General features: G+C 38.4%; 1 protein-coding gene across 3 annotated transcripts; it reads right to left on the minus strand.

The window, feature by feature from the left end:
- Positions 1-11,752, minus strand: LOC128091828 (butyrophilin subfamily 3 member A3-like). Of its 3 annotated transcripts, XM_052705189.1 has the most exons (12): positions 11,629-11,752; positions 9,969-10,031; positions 8,932-9,204; positions 7,729-7,827; positions 7,028-7,054; positions 5,603-5,629; positions 5,070-5,096; positions 4,579-4,605; positions 4,081-4,107; positions 2,736-2,756; positions 1,290-1,316; positions 1-756 (listed from the first exon to the last, which is right to left on the minus strand). In XM_052705189.1, the coding sequence occupies exons 2-12, from the start codon at positions 10,027-10,029 to the stop codon at positions 251-253; spliced, it is 1,122 nt and encodes a 373-aa protein (XP_052561149.1). In that variant the 5' UTR covers positions 10,030-10,031; positions 11,629-11,752; the 3' UTR covers positions 1-250. The 3 variants fall into 3 exon arrangements, with proteins under 3 accessions (XP_052561149.1, XP_052561151.1, XP_052561150.1); XM_052705191.1 differs by lacking the exon at positions 5,070-5,096; XM_052705190.1 differs by lacking the exon at positions 2,736-2,756.
- Between the last annotated feature and the right edge of the window lie 6,689 nt (positions 11,753-18,441).

Below are 18,441 nucleotides of genomic sequence, written 5' to 3' on the forward strand. Positions count from 1 at the left end.
TTAGGTTTTTTTGTGTTTATTTCTTCTTATTCCAGACAGAATAAAATACAATTGCAATGTCTGATATGTTTCAGTTTTTACAAAATGAGCTCTTACAGCAAGATGACTCCCTCTGAAGTACTTCAGGGACTATTTCTTCCTTAACCATAGTTTTTAAAGATGAAAATACATTCTTCTACATTTTTGCATCCTCTCTTATTCACCACACTGTTCGTTTATTAATCTCTTTCTCACTCTATGGAAGAGAGCCCTAGGTCTGTGGTTTTACAGGTCGTACCCCCAGCCATTCGCCACTCGAGACTGGACTGAAGAATGGATATTGTTTCCCAGTAAACTCAAAGTAGACAGACCCAAGAGGGCTCATCTCTTCAACATTGTAGAATGAAAGCTCAGCATTTTCCACATCCAGGAGAACACCCACCACTCTGCACTGCTTGCAATCACTTACATCCTTCCCACCAGTTAGTGTGTATTTTCCCTGAGAATACTGTAGACTGAATAAATTATTCTCTGGGAATGAATTCCCTGTGCTGTTCATTATCATATTCCTAATTTTCTCACTCACCACTCCCAGCTCCCATTGTGATTGGTTCCCCACCTCCACTTCCCAGTAATGTTTTTCGCCTGGAAAACCTTCAGTAGCTACCACCATCGCTTTGAGGGCTGTCTCTGTCTTGTTTGAGGACTTTACCCTCCTGTTGTCATTACTAATGCAGAGGTTGGGGTGTCTGCATTTCTGATCCAGAGTGATATTAACTTGAAAAAGAAAAAAATCAAGCAAAAAGTAATTACTTCTGATTTTCAGGAAAATAAACAAAAACGTCAAAGGAATAGCATACAGAAGACAAATAGTAAAATAATCAAATAAATAAGTAAATTTATACACCAGGAATGTATCCGTATTTTCCTGGGACAAAAACTCAATAGGAAAACAACCTACAGTGGGACATGCCTTTTCTCTGGTTTCATTGTGGCTTAATTAAACCATCAGCACTCATATTGACTCGTCAGTTTGCTTTTTGAGCTGAACATAAAGCTGAATCTCTTGAAGCCACATAACGTTTAAAAAGGTCTTAAATGGAACGAACAGAAATGATCCATTTCAACTCAGGATTTTGAGAACAGTGTAAATGGGAGATGCCTACAAAAGACTGTGTGCCTGTTTCAACAAACAGGATTAATATTTTCCCCAAATTATTACATCCTGTGAATTTTTTGTGGCAAGAATGGTAGATATTTGTATGTGCATGGAAGAACATGAAGTTAATGGCAGATGAGTATTGGCTTACCTGCGTTGCTACGAGCTTTCCTGAACTCTGCAAGAAAAAAAAAAAATGGTTAATTTAAATTACTGTAGTATTAACATACCTGATTTTGGAGCTGTTACAAAGAAGCAAGAATGGCTGAGGTTGGAACCAACCACTGGGTCCATCTGTACAACCCCAGTGCTCAAACAGAGGGGGTTGCCCATACCATAGACTCACAGAATCATAGAATCAGCAAGGTTGGAAAAAAACTCTTAGACCATCCAGCCCAACCATCCACATATCACTAATATTTCTTACTAAACCATGCCCCTCAGTACAACATCTAAATGTTTATTGAACACCTCCAAGGTTGGTGACTCCCTTTCATCCCTGGGCAGCCCATTCTAGTGCCTGACTGCCCTCTCTTGAATAAGTATTTCCTTGTGTTCAGCCTGAATCTCCCCTGGCACAACCTGAGGCCATTCCCTCTAGTCCTGTTGCTAGTCACATGGGAGAAGAAGCTTCACTACTTCACCACGACCGCCCTTTGGGGAGCTGTAGAGAGTGATAAGGTCACCCTTAAGGCTCCCATTCTCCAAACTAAATAATCCCAGTTCCCTCAGCCGCTCCTCATAAGACTTGTGTTCCAGACCACTCTGTCTTCATTGCCCTGCTCTGGACATGCTCCAGGGCCTCAGTGTCTTCCTTGTAGAGAGGGGCCCAAAACTGAACACAATATTCAAGGTACAGCCTCACCAGTGCTGAGTACAGAAGATTGATCACTTCCCTGCTCCTGCTGGAAAAGCTATTTCTGATACAAACCAGGATGCCACTGGCCTTGGCCACGTGAACACATGGCTGGCTCATGTTCAACCAAGTGTTGATCAGTATCCCCAGATCCATTTCCTCTACACAGCCTTCCAGCCATTCCTGCCCCAATCCTGTAGTGCTGCATGGGGTTGTTGTGGCCAAAGTGCAGGACCTGGCACTTAGACTTGTTGACCTTCATCCCTTTCGCCTCAGCCCAGCAATCAGCCTGTCCAGATTCCTCTGGGCCCCTGTAGGGCTTTCCTATCCCCAGGCAGATCGACACATCCAGCCAACTTGGTGTCATCTGCAAACTCACTGAAGGTGCACTCAATGCCCTCATCCAGGTCACCAGTAAAGATACCGAGCAGGACAGGCCCCAGTACTGACCCCTGGGGAAGACCACTTGTGATTGGTCACCAGGTGGATTTAACTCCATTCACCACCACTCTCTGTGCCTGGCCCTCCAAACCAGTTCTTCACCCAGCAAAGAATGTATTTTTTCAAGCCATGTGCTGCAGCTTCTCCTGGAGAATACTGTGGGAGACAGATGACTTTTGAACATCTACAAGGAGGGAGACTCCACGACTTTTCTGGATAACCTGTTCCAGTGCTCCATTTTGATTTAAATATTCTGATAGTTGAAAATGTGACAAAATTCATTTTCTACTTGCAACTCACTGAGTTCATTCCGGATGTTTTCTGAAAAACAAAGAGAGTTATGTTATAGCTATGTATGGCAAGGTTCTCCTGTAGAATCTCAGCTAATATGAGTATTTCCAATACTACATTATTTGTGACTCGGCCTATGACTCAGGAAAGGATGCTAGTGTAACTTCAGAGTGGAGGTTATCTAAATCCAAGCTAGTCACCTGGGCTATCTGTAGAGTCATAGGATTGTAGAATTGTTTGTGTTGGAGGGGACCCCTAAAGTTCATCCAGCCTAACACTTCTGAAGTGAACAAGGGCATCTACATCTAGATTAGGTTGTTCAGCCTGGTCCAACCTAACCTTGATTGTCTCCAAGGGCGAGGCATCCACCTCCTCTCTGGGCAACCTGTACAGTGCTTCACCACCCTTACTGTAACAAAATTCTTCCTTATGTCCAATCTAAATATTCTATCTTTTAATTTGAAACAGTTTCCCCTTGTTCTGTCAAACAGGCAGGACTCAGTACTGCAGGTGAGGTCTCATAGCACAGAGCAGAGGGGCAGGATCACCCTCCCTCACCCTGCTGGTCATGCTGCTTTCGATACAGCCCAGGAAACAGTTGGCTTTCTGGGCTGCAAGAGCACACTGCTGGCTCCCATCCAGCTGCCATCCACCACTACTCCCAGGTCTTTTTTGACAGGGCTGTGCTCCATCCTTACCTCCCCAGCTTGTATTGATTGTGGAAGTTGCCTCAACCCAGATGCAAGACCTTGCACTTGGCTTGGCCCATTGTGAGGAGGAAGAGATGGGTACATCAGAAAATTTACTCTGTGCTGTTTCAACCACCTCACTCTCGAATGTTTTCATCTGTCAGTGTGGAAGCCAAGAATATTGCCTCAGCCTTAGTGTCCCACTTGTAAGGATTTACAGGGGCTGTGGATATGCTTCACACCACCAAACAGAAATTTTATATAGCCAAGAGTCAAACTGCATATAAATGTATGTTTGTGTGTCTCTATAAATATTATTCCTTTTAAAATATGTCAGTTAGTTAGTAGAAAGAGACATTTTTTCTCAGTTACAGAAAAAAAACATTGAAAAAATTGAACCTTTGATGGACTCCATAAATGATACTCCCTTACTATGGAAATAGACGTACCAGGGACCAAGATTGTGTCTTTTTTTTAGGGAACAACTAAGCCTCAAAGCATGAAAGAGAGAGGGAAGTGCTCAAAGCATGAAGAGAGAGGGAGGAAGATGGACCTCTAGTCTTTTAAAGATCTCAAAATGTTTCACTAGTCAATTTTAAAATAGCATTTCTGATCAAACAAAACTTTAATAATTAAGGACTTTTCGAAGCAAACATTATCCTTACCAATTCTTTTCTTTGCATCCTCATTTTCTACAAAGAAACAAAATTAAAAGCCCATGAAAAGTTAGGAAGACTTTTAGGAAGATAGGTGAATTATGCTGCACTCATAGAATTATAGGATATTAGATTTATAGAACACTTTATGTATGGGACTAATCTGTCTGTATGTGTAGAACATCTAAATAGATATAGCTATATACAGGTAACTATATTTAGTAAGATAGATAGATGCTTTTTATATAGAGATACATAGGTATGTATATGTACCTATGGATAAAAAGAGGGATGGTGTTTATACGTACGTGTGTAACACAAAATTCAAATTATTTTTTTGTTTGTTTTTTTTAAATTATTTTTTAGGGAAGTTAACCTTTGCAAGTCATAAATTCTTAGAGTATTTTCCAATTCTGTTGTTCAAAATGCATGAAACATCACTGCTTTATTAGAATAATGCGATAAAAGTGTAAAAAAGTAGAAAAGTAGAAAAAAAAATTGATTTACCCTTCTGAAATCTCATCTTTTGCTCTTCTGAAGAGTAAAGAAACAAAGCATAAATAACAGTGAAATTCATTTCTCAAGACGAAAATTGACAAAATCTGACTGAGAATTTCAGCAGTGAAGAGTGTTTTCATTTTGGGAAATGAAGCCTATTATTAAGCTCAGAATAAAATGTAAGACACACGAGTAGGTCATCAAAATTGATAAGGTAAATTGTCTGCTGGAGACAACTATCCCTGTCTATTTACTGTAGAAGGAGTCTAAATGATTAGCTTAGATATATGAAATCCATTGGCTAAAACCAGGTGGTATTAATATTAACTGCTATTACTATCTTCAAATAATTGAAAATCTAGAAAAGGAAGACATTTTCACTGTGGACCCACTTTCATGATCCTTTTTATTTTTTATTTTTTTTTAATGAAAAAAAGGGTTTTTCTAACTAACAATCTTCAAAACCAACATAACAAAGAGAAGTTAAAATATGCTCTTACCCAATTTCTGTTTGAGTTTATTTATGTCTGAAAAAGATTTTAATTAAATATTAGAAAACTACTTCTTTTCCCTCTCTGACATAATTTGCATGCCCAGCAAACTTGCTGTCCAGAGTCAAAAAAGTACGCTGGCTTTATATTTATACAATGTAGTCCTAGTTGGTAACAAAGCTCCTAGATTTTTCATAAAGAGTTCAGAAAACTATATATTTTCTTTTACTTTTCCAGGCTCTGGAACTGAAATCTTCTTTTCCTTATAAATTGGAACTAATCATGAACAATGATCCCAAATTAAGAATGTATTAAATTATATTAATTCACTGATAGAGCAATTTGCAAGCTCAAATACTGACCAAAAATACTTCTCAAGCCAGATGCTCTTAGGAATTTATCTTTACATGGATTATATAATAGGGAACTTGATGCAAAAACAGTACAGCTACAAATATCTCCTGAGCTCAACCTTCAGCTATTCCTAAAGAATTATGTATTTATAGGGAGAAATCACTAGGAAAAAACACTGTCAGACTTACCTTGTTGAATTTGCTCTCGTGCTTTTTCTGTGAACAGAAATCAATACGCTTAGATCCTAAAAAAAATTCTCCAAACACTCAGCATTCAGTTTTAAAGACTACACAGGAGTGATTAAACCACAATGACTTCTTTGGGTATTTGTACGAGTGTATTTGCATTACATTTATATACATATGTACATAAGCTATTAGTTGGTTTTACTAGGGAGTAGACTCAGAAATAAATTACTTTTTTCATAGTCTCAGTTTAAACAATTGCAGTGCAGTCACTGACAGAAACAATTTTTTTTCCCCAAGTTAAACTTGCCTCATGCAGCGTTTGAAACAAAAGCAATAGATGTAAAGCACAACCAATTTGACATCAAGCCTTGTTTTCTCTGCTCATGAACTCCAGAGGTCCTTTCAGTCTCTGTGATTCTTTGAAAAGCGATGAAAAACTTTCCAGCAATGATACAAATTTCAATAAAACTTTCTGAGGGCTAACTCCCAATTTTACATATCCAAAACATTCATGCTTGTATGCAAATTTCTGTATAGTTTTTGGATAGCAGTTCAGTTCCTCAAGTATAGCAGAGAAAACAATTCTTTTATTTAGACTTATCATTAGACTTATCATTAGCAGACACTGAATTTATTCTGTATCTCTTCTGTAAGTCTGAACATTAAAACTACTCAGAAATTGATGAAAGTATTCATCCAAACCATCAGGTTCTTAAAACAAACAAACATTAAAAAAAAATGACCCAAAACAAGAGAAAACAGAAAGAACAACAATAAAACAAATTGCTCAGCATTATGAATGTTTGGATTGTTTAGAATTAATGATCACCTTTAGGCCAAGAACCTTAATCTAGCTTCACTGTACCTGTAGTCATTACATAGTAAAGATTTCCCCCACTACAACTCAGAAGGGTAAGTTTGGCTCCTGCTCTGAACTGCAATCAGAGATCCATCACTAATGCTGAGAAAGATGCAACCCTCTGAACTAAGTCATATAATTTTCTCTTTTCTTTTGACTGACTTTTCTATTGCAAACACTTTATGAGTGTCCAATTTTCACATGCGATGCATTTCTTCACTGAAGATATTCTACTGCTTTAAAGAGCCTGGACATGACAGCTAGGGAAATGGTCAAAAAATCATTTTTCTGGGAGTGGAAAACTTCCAGATACATGGTTGGTTACAGTAAGAAAGCCTGCCAAGGTTATGCATGCAGGGTGATCAGCAACAAAAAGAAATTAACTGCTTCTTTCCACATTAACAGACAATAAATAGATTGGCCAAACCTAAATTCCAGTCTTTAGAAAGCTTTCATTAAGCAGCTTTAGAAATACAACTAATTAACTCAATTGTTTATACCACTGGCTAGCTATGTTTATACTGCTGTCTCTATTGATGATGAAAAGTGGTATCAGTATTACTTACCTGCACGAGTGATTTCCTTATTGTTATCTGAAAGAGAAGAAAGGGGTGGAGAGGAAGAAAGAAAATGTTACCCAACTTTCTTCCCTGTTTACTTGTAGGGTTTCACATGAAACCTTGGATATTCTATAGTGGTCATGTGTATTGTTTGGTAAAGAAAAGTTATTTCCAAAATATTTTGGTTTATATATACTTTCCATTAAAATTACGAGAAATCACTCACAATGTAATGAATAAAATTAGTGATGCTAAAAGAAAAGCATCAGCCAGTGTACTTCATTGGCAACTGATTTGTGTTGCTAAACTGTCTTAGGAACTGTTATATAAAGCAATAAAATAGCTTGCAAACAAATGGAACCAGTGGATATCTTTGGGTATGGTGACATATTTCAAGTATTTGAAAGAATTTTACTATTTCAGTAATGAGATTAATTTGAAGTAATTATTTCACTACAGTAATGCATTGATTTATCTTTTAAGACATGATTTTATAGGTTCATACTCTAAGATGTCGGAGTAGTTTACAGTTGCTTAAAAAAGGAAATAGAATGTGAGAAATGTAGAATTGTAGAAATACTTTGAAGAGTCAAGGCTGAAAAATCACAGGTGTGATTTTCCATTACCCTGCACACTCCCCAGATAATTATGAATAAGATGGCAATGTTTTCAACCAGACTGCATTTGTCATTATAAGTAGAACTTACTTCTGATTTTATAAAATGCAGCGAGGACCAGGAAAATGCTCAGGAGCAGGATCACAACAAAAGCCGCCAGCCAAGGGGAGGTAGAAGGAAAGAAGACATCTGCAAATTATTCAGGGGATCAGTTATCATTTTTCTTGCAGAACCAACTGTTGATGTACTCTCTGTTCATTGCTGATGTCTGGTTTCAACAGTTTAATGGCCATTTTCAACGAGGCAAACCATCAGCATAAGCCTGGAAACAACCTTGAGAGTATCACGATCCAGAAGAACAAGATAAGATCATGGCTCTACTTGATGAAATCTCAAAGTTGTATTGTCAGGCTCTTATAAAAGCTTTTAACAAGGCTAAATATATAGCTGAGTTGGTAACTGCTTGTGCTATAAGTGTTGTATGTGTACTACACTGCATATGCGTTGTATGTCTGTAGCAATACGTTGTAACCACATTTAATTTTACTGGGAAGCCCATAATAAACTAATAAATATTAATCAATAATACTGCTGCTGCTAGTAGTAATAGTAATATGATTAATAATAAGGTTAGCCACGTTCCAATTAAAAAATCATCTCTGTCAACAACAGCTGATTTACCATTACTTTAGATACCGCACTCTGAATCACTTTTGGAGAAGTCTGTTGAACTCCTTTGGATGATAAAAAACAAACAAACAAACAAAACTTTTTTATGTGTCTGAAGTGAACCAAAATGAATTTGGATCAAAGTTTTGCATTCATAGACACACGTAGGAGCAGTTCACCAGGCCTTTCATATCGCTGAGATATTTTGTTGTGTCATCAGAGGTTTGTCTAACCCACACCAAGTGTTATAGCAATAGAAAAAGACGTGGAAGAAAATGAAAGGGAAAGAGAGAGAGGTGTGACAATAGCTTTCCCCATCCCTGAAAATGAGAATAGGCACCATCTGATAACAGCAGTTGATTTTCCCCATGCAACATCACATCCATGGAAGGATATTTTTGTGCTTTGTTTGTTTGTTCCTGTTTTAATTTGTCACACAAGGAAGCTAATGGCTGTTCAGAGGAAAGCAAAAACAAAAAATAACAGCAGCAAAAAGCTGAACCAACCAACAAATTAAAAAATTATGGAAGAAAACTGTTTACTCTGTACCACCACAAATCTGTGTTCCTGGGGCAATTTGGTCTGCATACATTAGCTCACTACGAGCTGGAAGCTCATACTCACCTGCAATGGCAACTGAAGATTCTGTTGATGTTTTCAGTTGTTTATCTATAATTTTGCAGGACGCAGAGTTTCCAGATCCTGCTTTGAGAATGATGGAGCTGCTGACAGTGGCAGTGCTGGTGTCAGCAGAAAGAGGAGTTCCTGTGATGTTGTCTCCTCTACTGTTTGTCCACAACAGTTGAGCTTCAGAAAACAACCTTTCAGATAAACATTTGAGTCGAATGCCTCCATCCTCATAATCATCTACAACAAGCAATGGATCATGGCCAACACCTATAGAGGAAATTGAAAAGCAGGTAATTTTAAAGGGGAGTCTTCGTGAAGTTTTGCATTTATGAAGTCCTAGCAGCAGTTTGCCCATTGAAGCTGCAGCCCTTATCATACAACTTTAGCAAGTATTGCCACAGCTCTGGTCAGCCAGATTGTAGAGGACAAGTCTGAGAATTAAACAACATGAATGAGCTTGAAATAGAAGTTATTAAAAGCTATCTCTTTTTTAAATGACCAGAATCAAGTACTCATGCACAACTGCCACAGTAACAGTTAAGATAGGGTTAGTATTAGAGTTATGATTTAGGGTTCAGAATTACTGTTTAGGATGGAGTTCGACTTAGGGTTTAGGGTTAGAGTTAGGTTCAACTATCCAGGTTAGTTGAGTATATTCATCTCATCAAATTTTAGCTGTTCAAAATACATGCATTTCACTGAGGCAATCATTTTGTAGAGAAAATGCACTCCCTACAGAGTGATTAATTCCTTTGGAAGAGTACTATAGGATAAATTAATTATGTTATGCCTGTCTCCTATCAACTACACAAAGTCAGATACAACTGAGCACTCAGATGCTCAGTTTTAATACCCACAGTTGAGCACACTAAATCCCAGAACATGCATCTGTATTGCCTGAAATTCAAATAAATCATCTAAAACTGGACCTTCTGGAGAGGAAAAGAGTTATGGGTGTCATCCTATGTATTCATAGTCTCATAAAAGAATTCGGCACAGAGGGAAATTAATCCATTACAGAGCAAAATTACCTGTAGTGAGCTGGAGTCCAGATGCCAGCACCGAGATGAAGATAGCTGCTGTCAGCTCCATACCTGTATGACAGGGAAAAGTCAATGTCTAAAGGAAAAATAAAGGATGTGGGGGTCTACGCAGCTGAGAGATTTGGGATGGCCCTTTGGATCTGATGGCAAAGATGATACTGATTTAAAGCAGAACATAAAATCTGTCGTATTTAGAAATATAAAACTATGGTATGAACACTGAAGTCTCCTAAATCTTTATTTCTTGAACCAGGAATATATATTGTTTCAAGACAGTGAAATTATAAACCCAGCAACTTTTCTTCTTTTGGGAATCCAACCCTAGCCATGGAATTCCATAAATATCCCTAACAAAGGATAACCTAAAAGTATATTAAATAAAGACATGCTGCTATTGGCATTTTCTTCAACTTCTCTTTGGATCCATTTTGGATAAAATGGAACCTCTCCTTAGTTGTAGCCCATCCAAACTCCCCTGAGGATTTTTTAGAGATTCCCCTGGTCATAATAACTAAGACCAACACTTTTTCAGCATGCCATAAGGTCACTTTTATAGCAGAAGAATTCCATATAGCCAGAGGTAACTCTTTTTCTTCACTAACTATGAAGGGAGACAGAAAAGCCAAACAAGCTTAGAAGCCTAACATTTAGCTATCTCGTGATATATGGCATGAGTCCTACTTTTTGAAGAGAAATTTAAGTCCATTAATAAAGCCATCAAGAATGTGAAAGTTTGACACATTTTTGACTGCTTTTATTAAATTAGTCTTTTCATTCTTTTGGATGTTCACACACTGTTTAAAGGTCTTTCTCTGTTGTCAAGGTAACTAGAGATATTTTTTTTCACTCTTCTTTTTTTTTGTATCATATCTATTATGTATATTTTTTGTATCATATCTATCTCTCATATTTATCACTCTACTAGAAACACAAGAGGTGAGATGCATGGGAAGAAATAGGAAAAGAAACAGTGCAATACATTGGGGGGGGGGAGGGGGTGAGGAAAAGTAAAAAAAAAAAATGCATATAGCAAAAAAGCAATGAAAATAAACAACAGGGATTAAAGTGCCTACCAAGTCATCCTTCGTGGCTATCCTTGCTGTGGCATTGCCACTGAAAGGACAATAGAGAAAACTCTGGAGTGCACCAGCTACAAGCAGGGACAAAGAGAAGGATGAACATCAGAAATGAAAGTAATGCTTCACTGCAAAGAAAGATGACAAAATGGAGGAGAGGATTAAGGGATCCGTTCCCATTTCATGCTAATCAGTCGCATCTGAGTCTTACCAAAGGGACTGTACAACCACATCTCACTTGATGAGTGTGGATTTCCCTTTGCTAAACTTGATTTTGAGTCCAGAGCTAACTCGAAAAGGAAGTATGTCTTCAAGACAGATAGTCTAGAAGATATGGTTGAGGTTTTTACTGTGCCTAACAAACAACAGTTCACCGTATAAAACCACACACAAAACATTGCTCAGCAGCTCCCAGGTATAATCCCAAGAGATTTTTTCATGGTAACATCTAAATTATCTGCCAATCAAGTCAATACAATACAACAACTGCAGGAGACAGGGAAATTATTCAGAGCTCTTACTTACAGAAGCATCTAAATAAACTACTAATTGTGTCAAAGAGAAATACAGACCTGCATTTCAATAGTACTGCTTTAGATTTCCACAAATGCAGCTGCACCTTACTGAAATCCACATGCAGGCTCTTAAATCTGTCGGCAGTGCTCAGAAGGATTCTGACACCTTTGGACTTTGGACTGATCAGTTTTCTTGATCATAAAAAGGAAGTTTTTATTTCCAAAGGTTACCTATCAACCTTTGCAATGCAGCAAAAGGAAAGTGGGAATAAAAATAGTAGGTGTGGCAGGGAATTTACACTTTTTGTAGGCAAACAGTCAATACCTCTATGGAAGGTAAAAAGAAGTATAAAGTAGAAACTTCAGATAAAAAAGGTTTCTAAAATGTTCGGGAGAATTAACTCCAAGGAATAGAGTTAACCAATGAATTTCTTATGGATACAACAGGATATTGCTGGCTGTTGGCTTTCCAGGATGCAAGTGCACACTGCTGGCTTATGTCCCTCTGTTTGCCCATCAGAACCCAGAAGTCCTTCTCTGCAGCACTGCTTCTATGAGTTTTTCTACCAGTCTTTACTCATATCTGGGATTTCCACTATCCAAGTGCAACATAAAATCATAGAATCTTTGGAGTTGGAAGAGATCTTTAAAAGTCATCTAGTCTGACTCCCCTGCAATGAATAGGGACATGCACAGCTAAATCAGGTTGCCCAGGGCTTGGTACAGGCCTTGAAAGTCTCCAGGGATGGAGCATCAACAACATCTCTAGGCAACTTGTTCCTGTGCCTCACCACTCCCACTGTAAAAACATCCTGCACTTGGTCCTGTTAACATTATTATTTTATTTTGTGCCCACTTCTCAAGCTTGTTCTGGTCCCTCTGGATGCTGTCCCTTCCTTTTAATGTATCAGCTGCCCCATTTAAATTGGTGTCACTGGCAAACTTGTTGAGGGAGCCTTACATCCCACTGTATAGGTCACTGACAAAGACTATAAAGAGCACTGTTCCCAGGGTGAACCCTCACATGAACCTAGAGTTGTTGACCACAACGATTTGGCTGCAACCATCCAATTTATTCCTTATCCACTGAATAGTCCACCCTTCAAATCCATCTCTTTCTTATTCAGAGATAAAAATTCGATGTGACAAAGAAAACACTTATTTGAGTACCTGAGATGACCCTATCTGATCCTGTTCTATTCTCAAGAGCCTAAGGTAGCAGAGAGATACCTCAGTCAAACCTCAGTAAGAGAGCCTGCTGCTTGAAAAGAAAGCACTGATGAGCTTTTGGGTAAATGTGCATTTCTTGAAAGGGAATGTAGGTGGGCTGAATACAAAACAAATTCAATAGCAGAAGTAGTGTGAAAGTGTTTCAAACAGAGGAACACACTAAGATATATTAGCACTTTAGGACTTTAAGCTAACTGTGGAAAAATCACAGATCATATGTTTGAAATAAGAATTGCATGAAACAATTGAAGTAACTTCTACAAGTGTTTTGTTGGTTTTTTTTTTCTTCTGTTTTTCTTTTAAATGAGCTATTTGTTAAACAGGTAACTTCCTCAAGTGGAAGAGAAAATCAAATATTTAGATGATACTATTTGCCTACATATATTATCTCTATTTTATCTATTACAAAAGAGAAGCTGTTGAATAAGATGGCACCCGAACTTAGAAGAAAGATGTCAGTCATCAAAACCTGACTGAAAAAGCCATTCAACAAATGTTTACAACTGAAAAGACAAATGAACTGCATAGCCCTAAAAAGGAACAGAAGAAAGTTGTAATAATTGATGCAGAATTTACACAAGACCTAAGAACTGGTTCTTTGTTAACTCTTGGCAATGTATCGTTGATGCCTTGTCTCAGACACAAACCAGATGGTCTCACCAAAATGTAGTTGTTAACAAACGTGTGACTATGTCCTGTGCCTTTCATCACCTTCCCAAACTTATGTTTGTAGAGTTCATACTTCACTCAGGCACATTGTCTAAGGGATATAGTCTCTACAGTGACTGATGTCAAACACAAATGTGCATGAATTAGAACATGATGCTTTAACACGAAGGTTCAAGCATCATATTCTACTAATCACACATCTTTCTCTGTGCAAAGTATTTTAAATTTATATATGAAGTAATTTTTTGCAACTGTAGTGTAGAACTTCTTCACACGCTCCATTACTGCCTCGTATTGCAGAAAAGAGAAGTGAAAGCAAACAAGTGAAAAGTGTTGAGATGTGAATTGTTGATGGGGAGGCTGAACATGTCCTAGTGTGTGTTCACAACAAGGCACGACAGGCAAGGTGAGGACTTGGTGATATATGTCATGAACTCCATAGCTCGCTTTCAAACATATTCCTTGAAAGTTGTTAAAGAAACTACAATTATTTCAGGATGATTTGATCCTATATTACACTCTGCACCATTCTTGGGCTTAAAAAAAATTGGTGATTTCAGTTACTTTACTATATAAACAGCTATGAACGCAATCTTTGCAAGATTTCTGTAAACTCTTATTAAATTTAATTGCCTTCTTCATCAAAGGCAAACAAGGGGAATCACACCTTCTACATGGAGCCAGGAATTCACTGGTGGTTTGGTACAGGTTTTAGTGGTTCATTGAAAATACAAATTTTGACATAATCACAATAATATAAACAGTTACAGCCATGGTTATCCAATTGCTACAAGAAAAAATAAAACTTAGAAGTGATATACAAAGAATTCCTAGAGTCTGTCTTTTTTCTCTGGGGTTATGTCACCTTTTCATATCTCTCAGGGTCTCACATTTAAAACTACACAGTCATCCCTCAACCTCAAAGAAAATACAGTGTTAATTGGTTTTCTTATGCTTTTCCCATTTGATTACAGCTTAGCTATTTGAATTCCACCAGGTGAAAGTCACATGAGCACTAGAAAATCATTGCCATACTTCTAACAAATAGTTACAGCTATTTCTCATGTTGCAAATCTTGTAGCCTGCATGGGTGCATTATTGCAGAAGCTGCAACTGTTTACTAGTTTGTACCTCCTGGACCTATAAGGCTGCGGTGTACAGACATCACAGCTGGATAAATCAAATGAACACAATCTACAAAACATTAAATTGTTGGTCGAGTCAGTGGCTTTAATGTGCAAAATGGAGAAAACACCAACAAGATGGGACAGGATGCCTGCCTGAGTTGAACTTCATGAGTAAATCCTCTGACCCCCAAGGGAGAACAGAGCATCTGGCACTGGATGAAACAAGGGAAGAGTAAGACATCAGTATCTACACTGCTGTTGGTTATCTGTAAGGACACCAGAGGGTAATATGGTTCTGCAAAAAGTCTGGATTATTTATTTCTTCATCCATTTTTACCTGCTGAAGTTGAGTTGGATTCATCCAGACTCCAGATTTTCCCTCCAAGCTTTCAAGCTTTTCAGATTGTTCTAGAGGAGCCGCACAGAGGTTTTTCTTCTCAGGTAGCACAAAATGAACATGATCATAGCAAAGGAAAATCCGTTCTTCACTGTGATGGAAAGACACACACACTGCACTTCCCTCTTTTTTTTTTTTTTTTAATGCACACACAGAAATAGCTCAAGTTTTGCAGCCCTGGTTATGTGCTCTGTATGTGTGTTTATATAAGTCTCTATGTATTAATATGTACACAGTATGTATGTGTATACACACGCAGACACATCCTTGATGTCAGATCCTGTGCATGAAATCATCTGCATGCACTTGCCCTCCATGGAAGAGGAGAATGAAGAAAAGGATGAATTTAGGAAAGAATTAATTTAGGAAAAACATGAGAGACATTCCACAGATAAAAGTACAAGAAAAAAAGAGGTGGGATCTGCCAGAATGAAACTGCTTAAACTCACAAGATCTCAGTAACAGAGTTTCTGAGGAGCTAAGAAACAAATATCACTGAGAATTCCAGAAGAGGTGGCTGCTGGGGCTTGGCTTATGCTGCCTTTACTCATGATGAGGCCACCCTGACCTTTCCCTGAAATGCATTTTGTTTGTATTAATTCAGCCTCTTTGTGGCTTTTGCTGATTTAATGCACAGCTTTAGGGTCAGGCTTTATCATACTCACTCGCTGGCTTACATGAGTGCCAGAGGACTCTGCAAGAACCTCAGCAATGAGATAGGAAATATCTACAAAGACAAGCTGATATGCAACATATCCATAGGAACTATGTTTACCCTGCAATAACATTTGTATAGTGTGTATATCCTGTATCTCCAGTATAGTTTTCCCCTCTGAAATCATGCTGTAGCAAACCACGAGATGAGTGATTTCTATTTCAGCAGCAGTGCTGAAGAATGCAGCCCTAAAGTTTAGGGTTCCCTGAGTTGCCTGTAGGGTTTTGAGTAGGGATAAGGTTTGGACTGACTGTTGTTCAAGATAAAAATGTTGAGAAAAAGCTGAGGATCCTCATGGAGCTAAGAGTTGCAGCTAAAATGAGAAGAAGGAGGACAAGTTTCTGAATGCTTATATCACTGAGTATTGCAAGAAGTAGCCATGCATGGGGGAAAAGTTACATGTATAGATCCATGAAAGAAAAGGCTTCATATGGAATATCTCAGGCAATAAAAATGGGTGTAATATCACCATAAGGTCAAGTGTCTAGTTTTTTATAAGAAAAGGATGTTCTCTCCTTTGAGTATGATGAAAAGTACAAAAAAGAGAGACATGGTTGGAAAAGACTCCTTCAATCATAAAGTTACACAAAAAATCACTGTGACTCTACCCTACCAAATATAAATATGAGCTGGTATGACTATGTGCCAGTAGAATACTCACTTCATTTCCCAACCAAGAAAGGGAACTCTTCAAATACAGTGAATTTCTTCATATATGATATGCACTGCCAGATCCTGAGGCAAAAGTGAATAGAAAAGTTTAGGAAGACATTTGCAGATGAGACATTAGCACCTCTGCTGGTCCAGCTTAACGCAGACTAAACCAGATGATGGGTTTTAGTGAAGCAAGATCAGTTGTATGTTATATCATAGCGATTTAGAAGTTCAGTCTAGTCTTTGCACAAAGAAAAATGCTGTGTTACAGGACAGGAGCTGTCTGTGATGTGGCCTCTCTGTTTTCCTAAAAATAACTGAACACTGCATGGCTTGAATTACCCTTCCATGGATAGGAACAACTTCCACAACAGGTTACTCAAAGCCCCCATCTAACCTGGCCAAAACCTTCACATACAGATTTTTATAGACATTTTAACAACTCCACAGAAATACTTTGGGGGAATCAAAGGAATGGAAAGACCTTTGCAGATCTTGGCTTAGGGATGGTTCTGGGATTTGTGTTTCCCCAAGCCTCTGCAGAGCCCATAGCAAAACCTAGCTCTTTACTTGTGCCAAAATACAGCTTGTTCAAAAATCACAGCCTTATTTCCTAGGACATCCAGGCTGAGACACCTTGGCAAGGCTCCAGGTTTGGCCAGATACTACCATTACCTGCTCCATCCCTGGAGACATTCGAGGTCAGGCTGGATGGGGTCCTGAGCTGCCTGATTCAGCTGTAGATGTCCCTGTTCATTGCAAGTGAGTTGCACTAGATGACCTGAAAAGGTACCTTCCCACTCAAATGATTCTACATGGTATACTCACCAAGGAATAGTTGTTCTATGAGCAGTGAGCACTGCTTTCCATACTGGTTGAATTTGCCCATCCACACTGAGATCTCGAGCCACGCTCTGTTCTAATGCACTACAATCAGGTAGCTTTGCTCATATCACACACTTCAAATGTTTGCATATCTTGATTAAATACTTGCACTCAAGCTATATGTGTCTCATACTACGCCTAGCATGATGCTCCTTTCCTTCCCAATCTGTTAATCATACAAATGTAACTCAGTGCTGCAGCACTTTGTTGCAACCAATTATGTCATACATCCTGAGACGAGCTTAGGAAAGGGTGCAAGAAACTCCACTCCTCCAAATAAACCAATCAGGGTATTTCCAAAGGCAGAGGGAGATACAGAAGCAAGGGCAGGCAGAACTGCTCCACTGTTTGGCCAATGGCCAACTGGTTTCAGTGAGGACAGAGAAGATATATAGGGTTATATTAAAGGTCAAAATGAATAGGACTGAAGGGTAAACAAAGGAACTACAAAGCCAATTGAAGTAAACAGTAAACAGAAGGCCCAGAACACAAGCTGAAAGAACAATAGCTGCTTGAAAAAGACATCTTGATCGAAAATGTGAAATAATAGTATAGAGTAGGGAGTTGAGTTGGCATCTCTGACAAAAAATTTGGGCATGAGGACTTAGTGGCTGTCTTCAGAGTCAGGCAAGGTATTGCTGATATTTCACCTAGAGCAGAAAAGTTTGTCCATTGTTATTTTGATATCTTGTGGGATCTTCCATCTGGGTTCATGATTTCTTTGCTATGGTCCCTTTCCATTGTGTTCTAGGTCTTACCTTTGAGACAAACCATGAAACAGACCAAAACTGAATACAGAAAACCTTTGCATCATGCAGGTATTTGGGAGGTTAAATTTAATTGGTCTTTTTCATTTTTCCCCTATCTGCATACGGGAGTTTGGAGAATTACTAACTGGAAGAGGAAATACATATGCACATAAAACTGTCAAGAGGTGGACCTTACTAAACCACAAGCAATAAAGAATACTGAAGAGATGAACTGGCTACTTAAAGGAGGGCTTGGAACAGAGTGGGGCAAGGAGTACATAATCAATAAGATTAGATTAAAAGACATGGGTTTATTTCTTCTGAAGAAGAGGAAGCGAAGGATGATGAAATAACGTCATGGAATCACTTGAAAGTCAGCAATAAAGATCCAGAAGCTTCTTTGTCCTGTTCAAGCAGAATCCCCTAGATGGGGATGTGTCAAAG

This window comes from Tympanuchus pallidicinctus, unplaced genomic scaffold (assembly GCF_026119805.1).
Source record: "Tympanuchus pallidicinctus isolate F22 unplaced genomic scaffold, pur_lepc_1.0 scaffold52, whole genome shotgun sequence".
Classification (NCBI taxonomy): domain Eukaryota; kingdom Metazoa; phylum Chordata; class Aves; order Galliformes; family Phasianidae; genus Tympanuchus; species Tympanuchus pallidicinctus.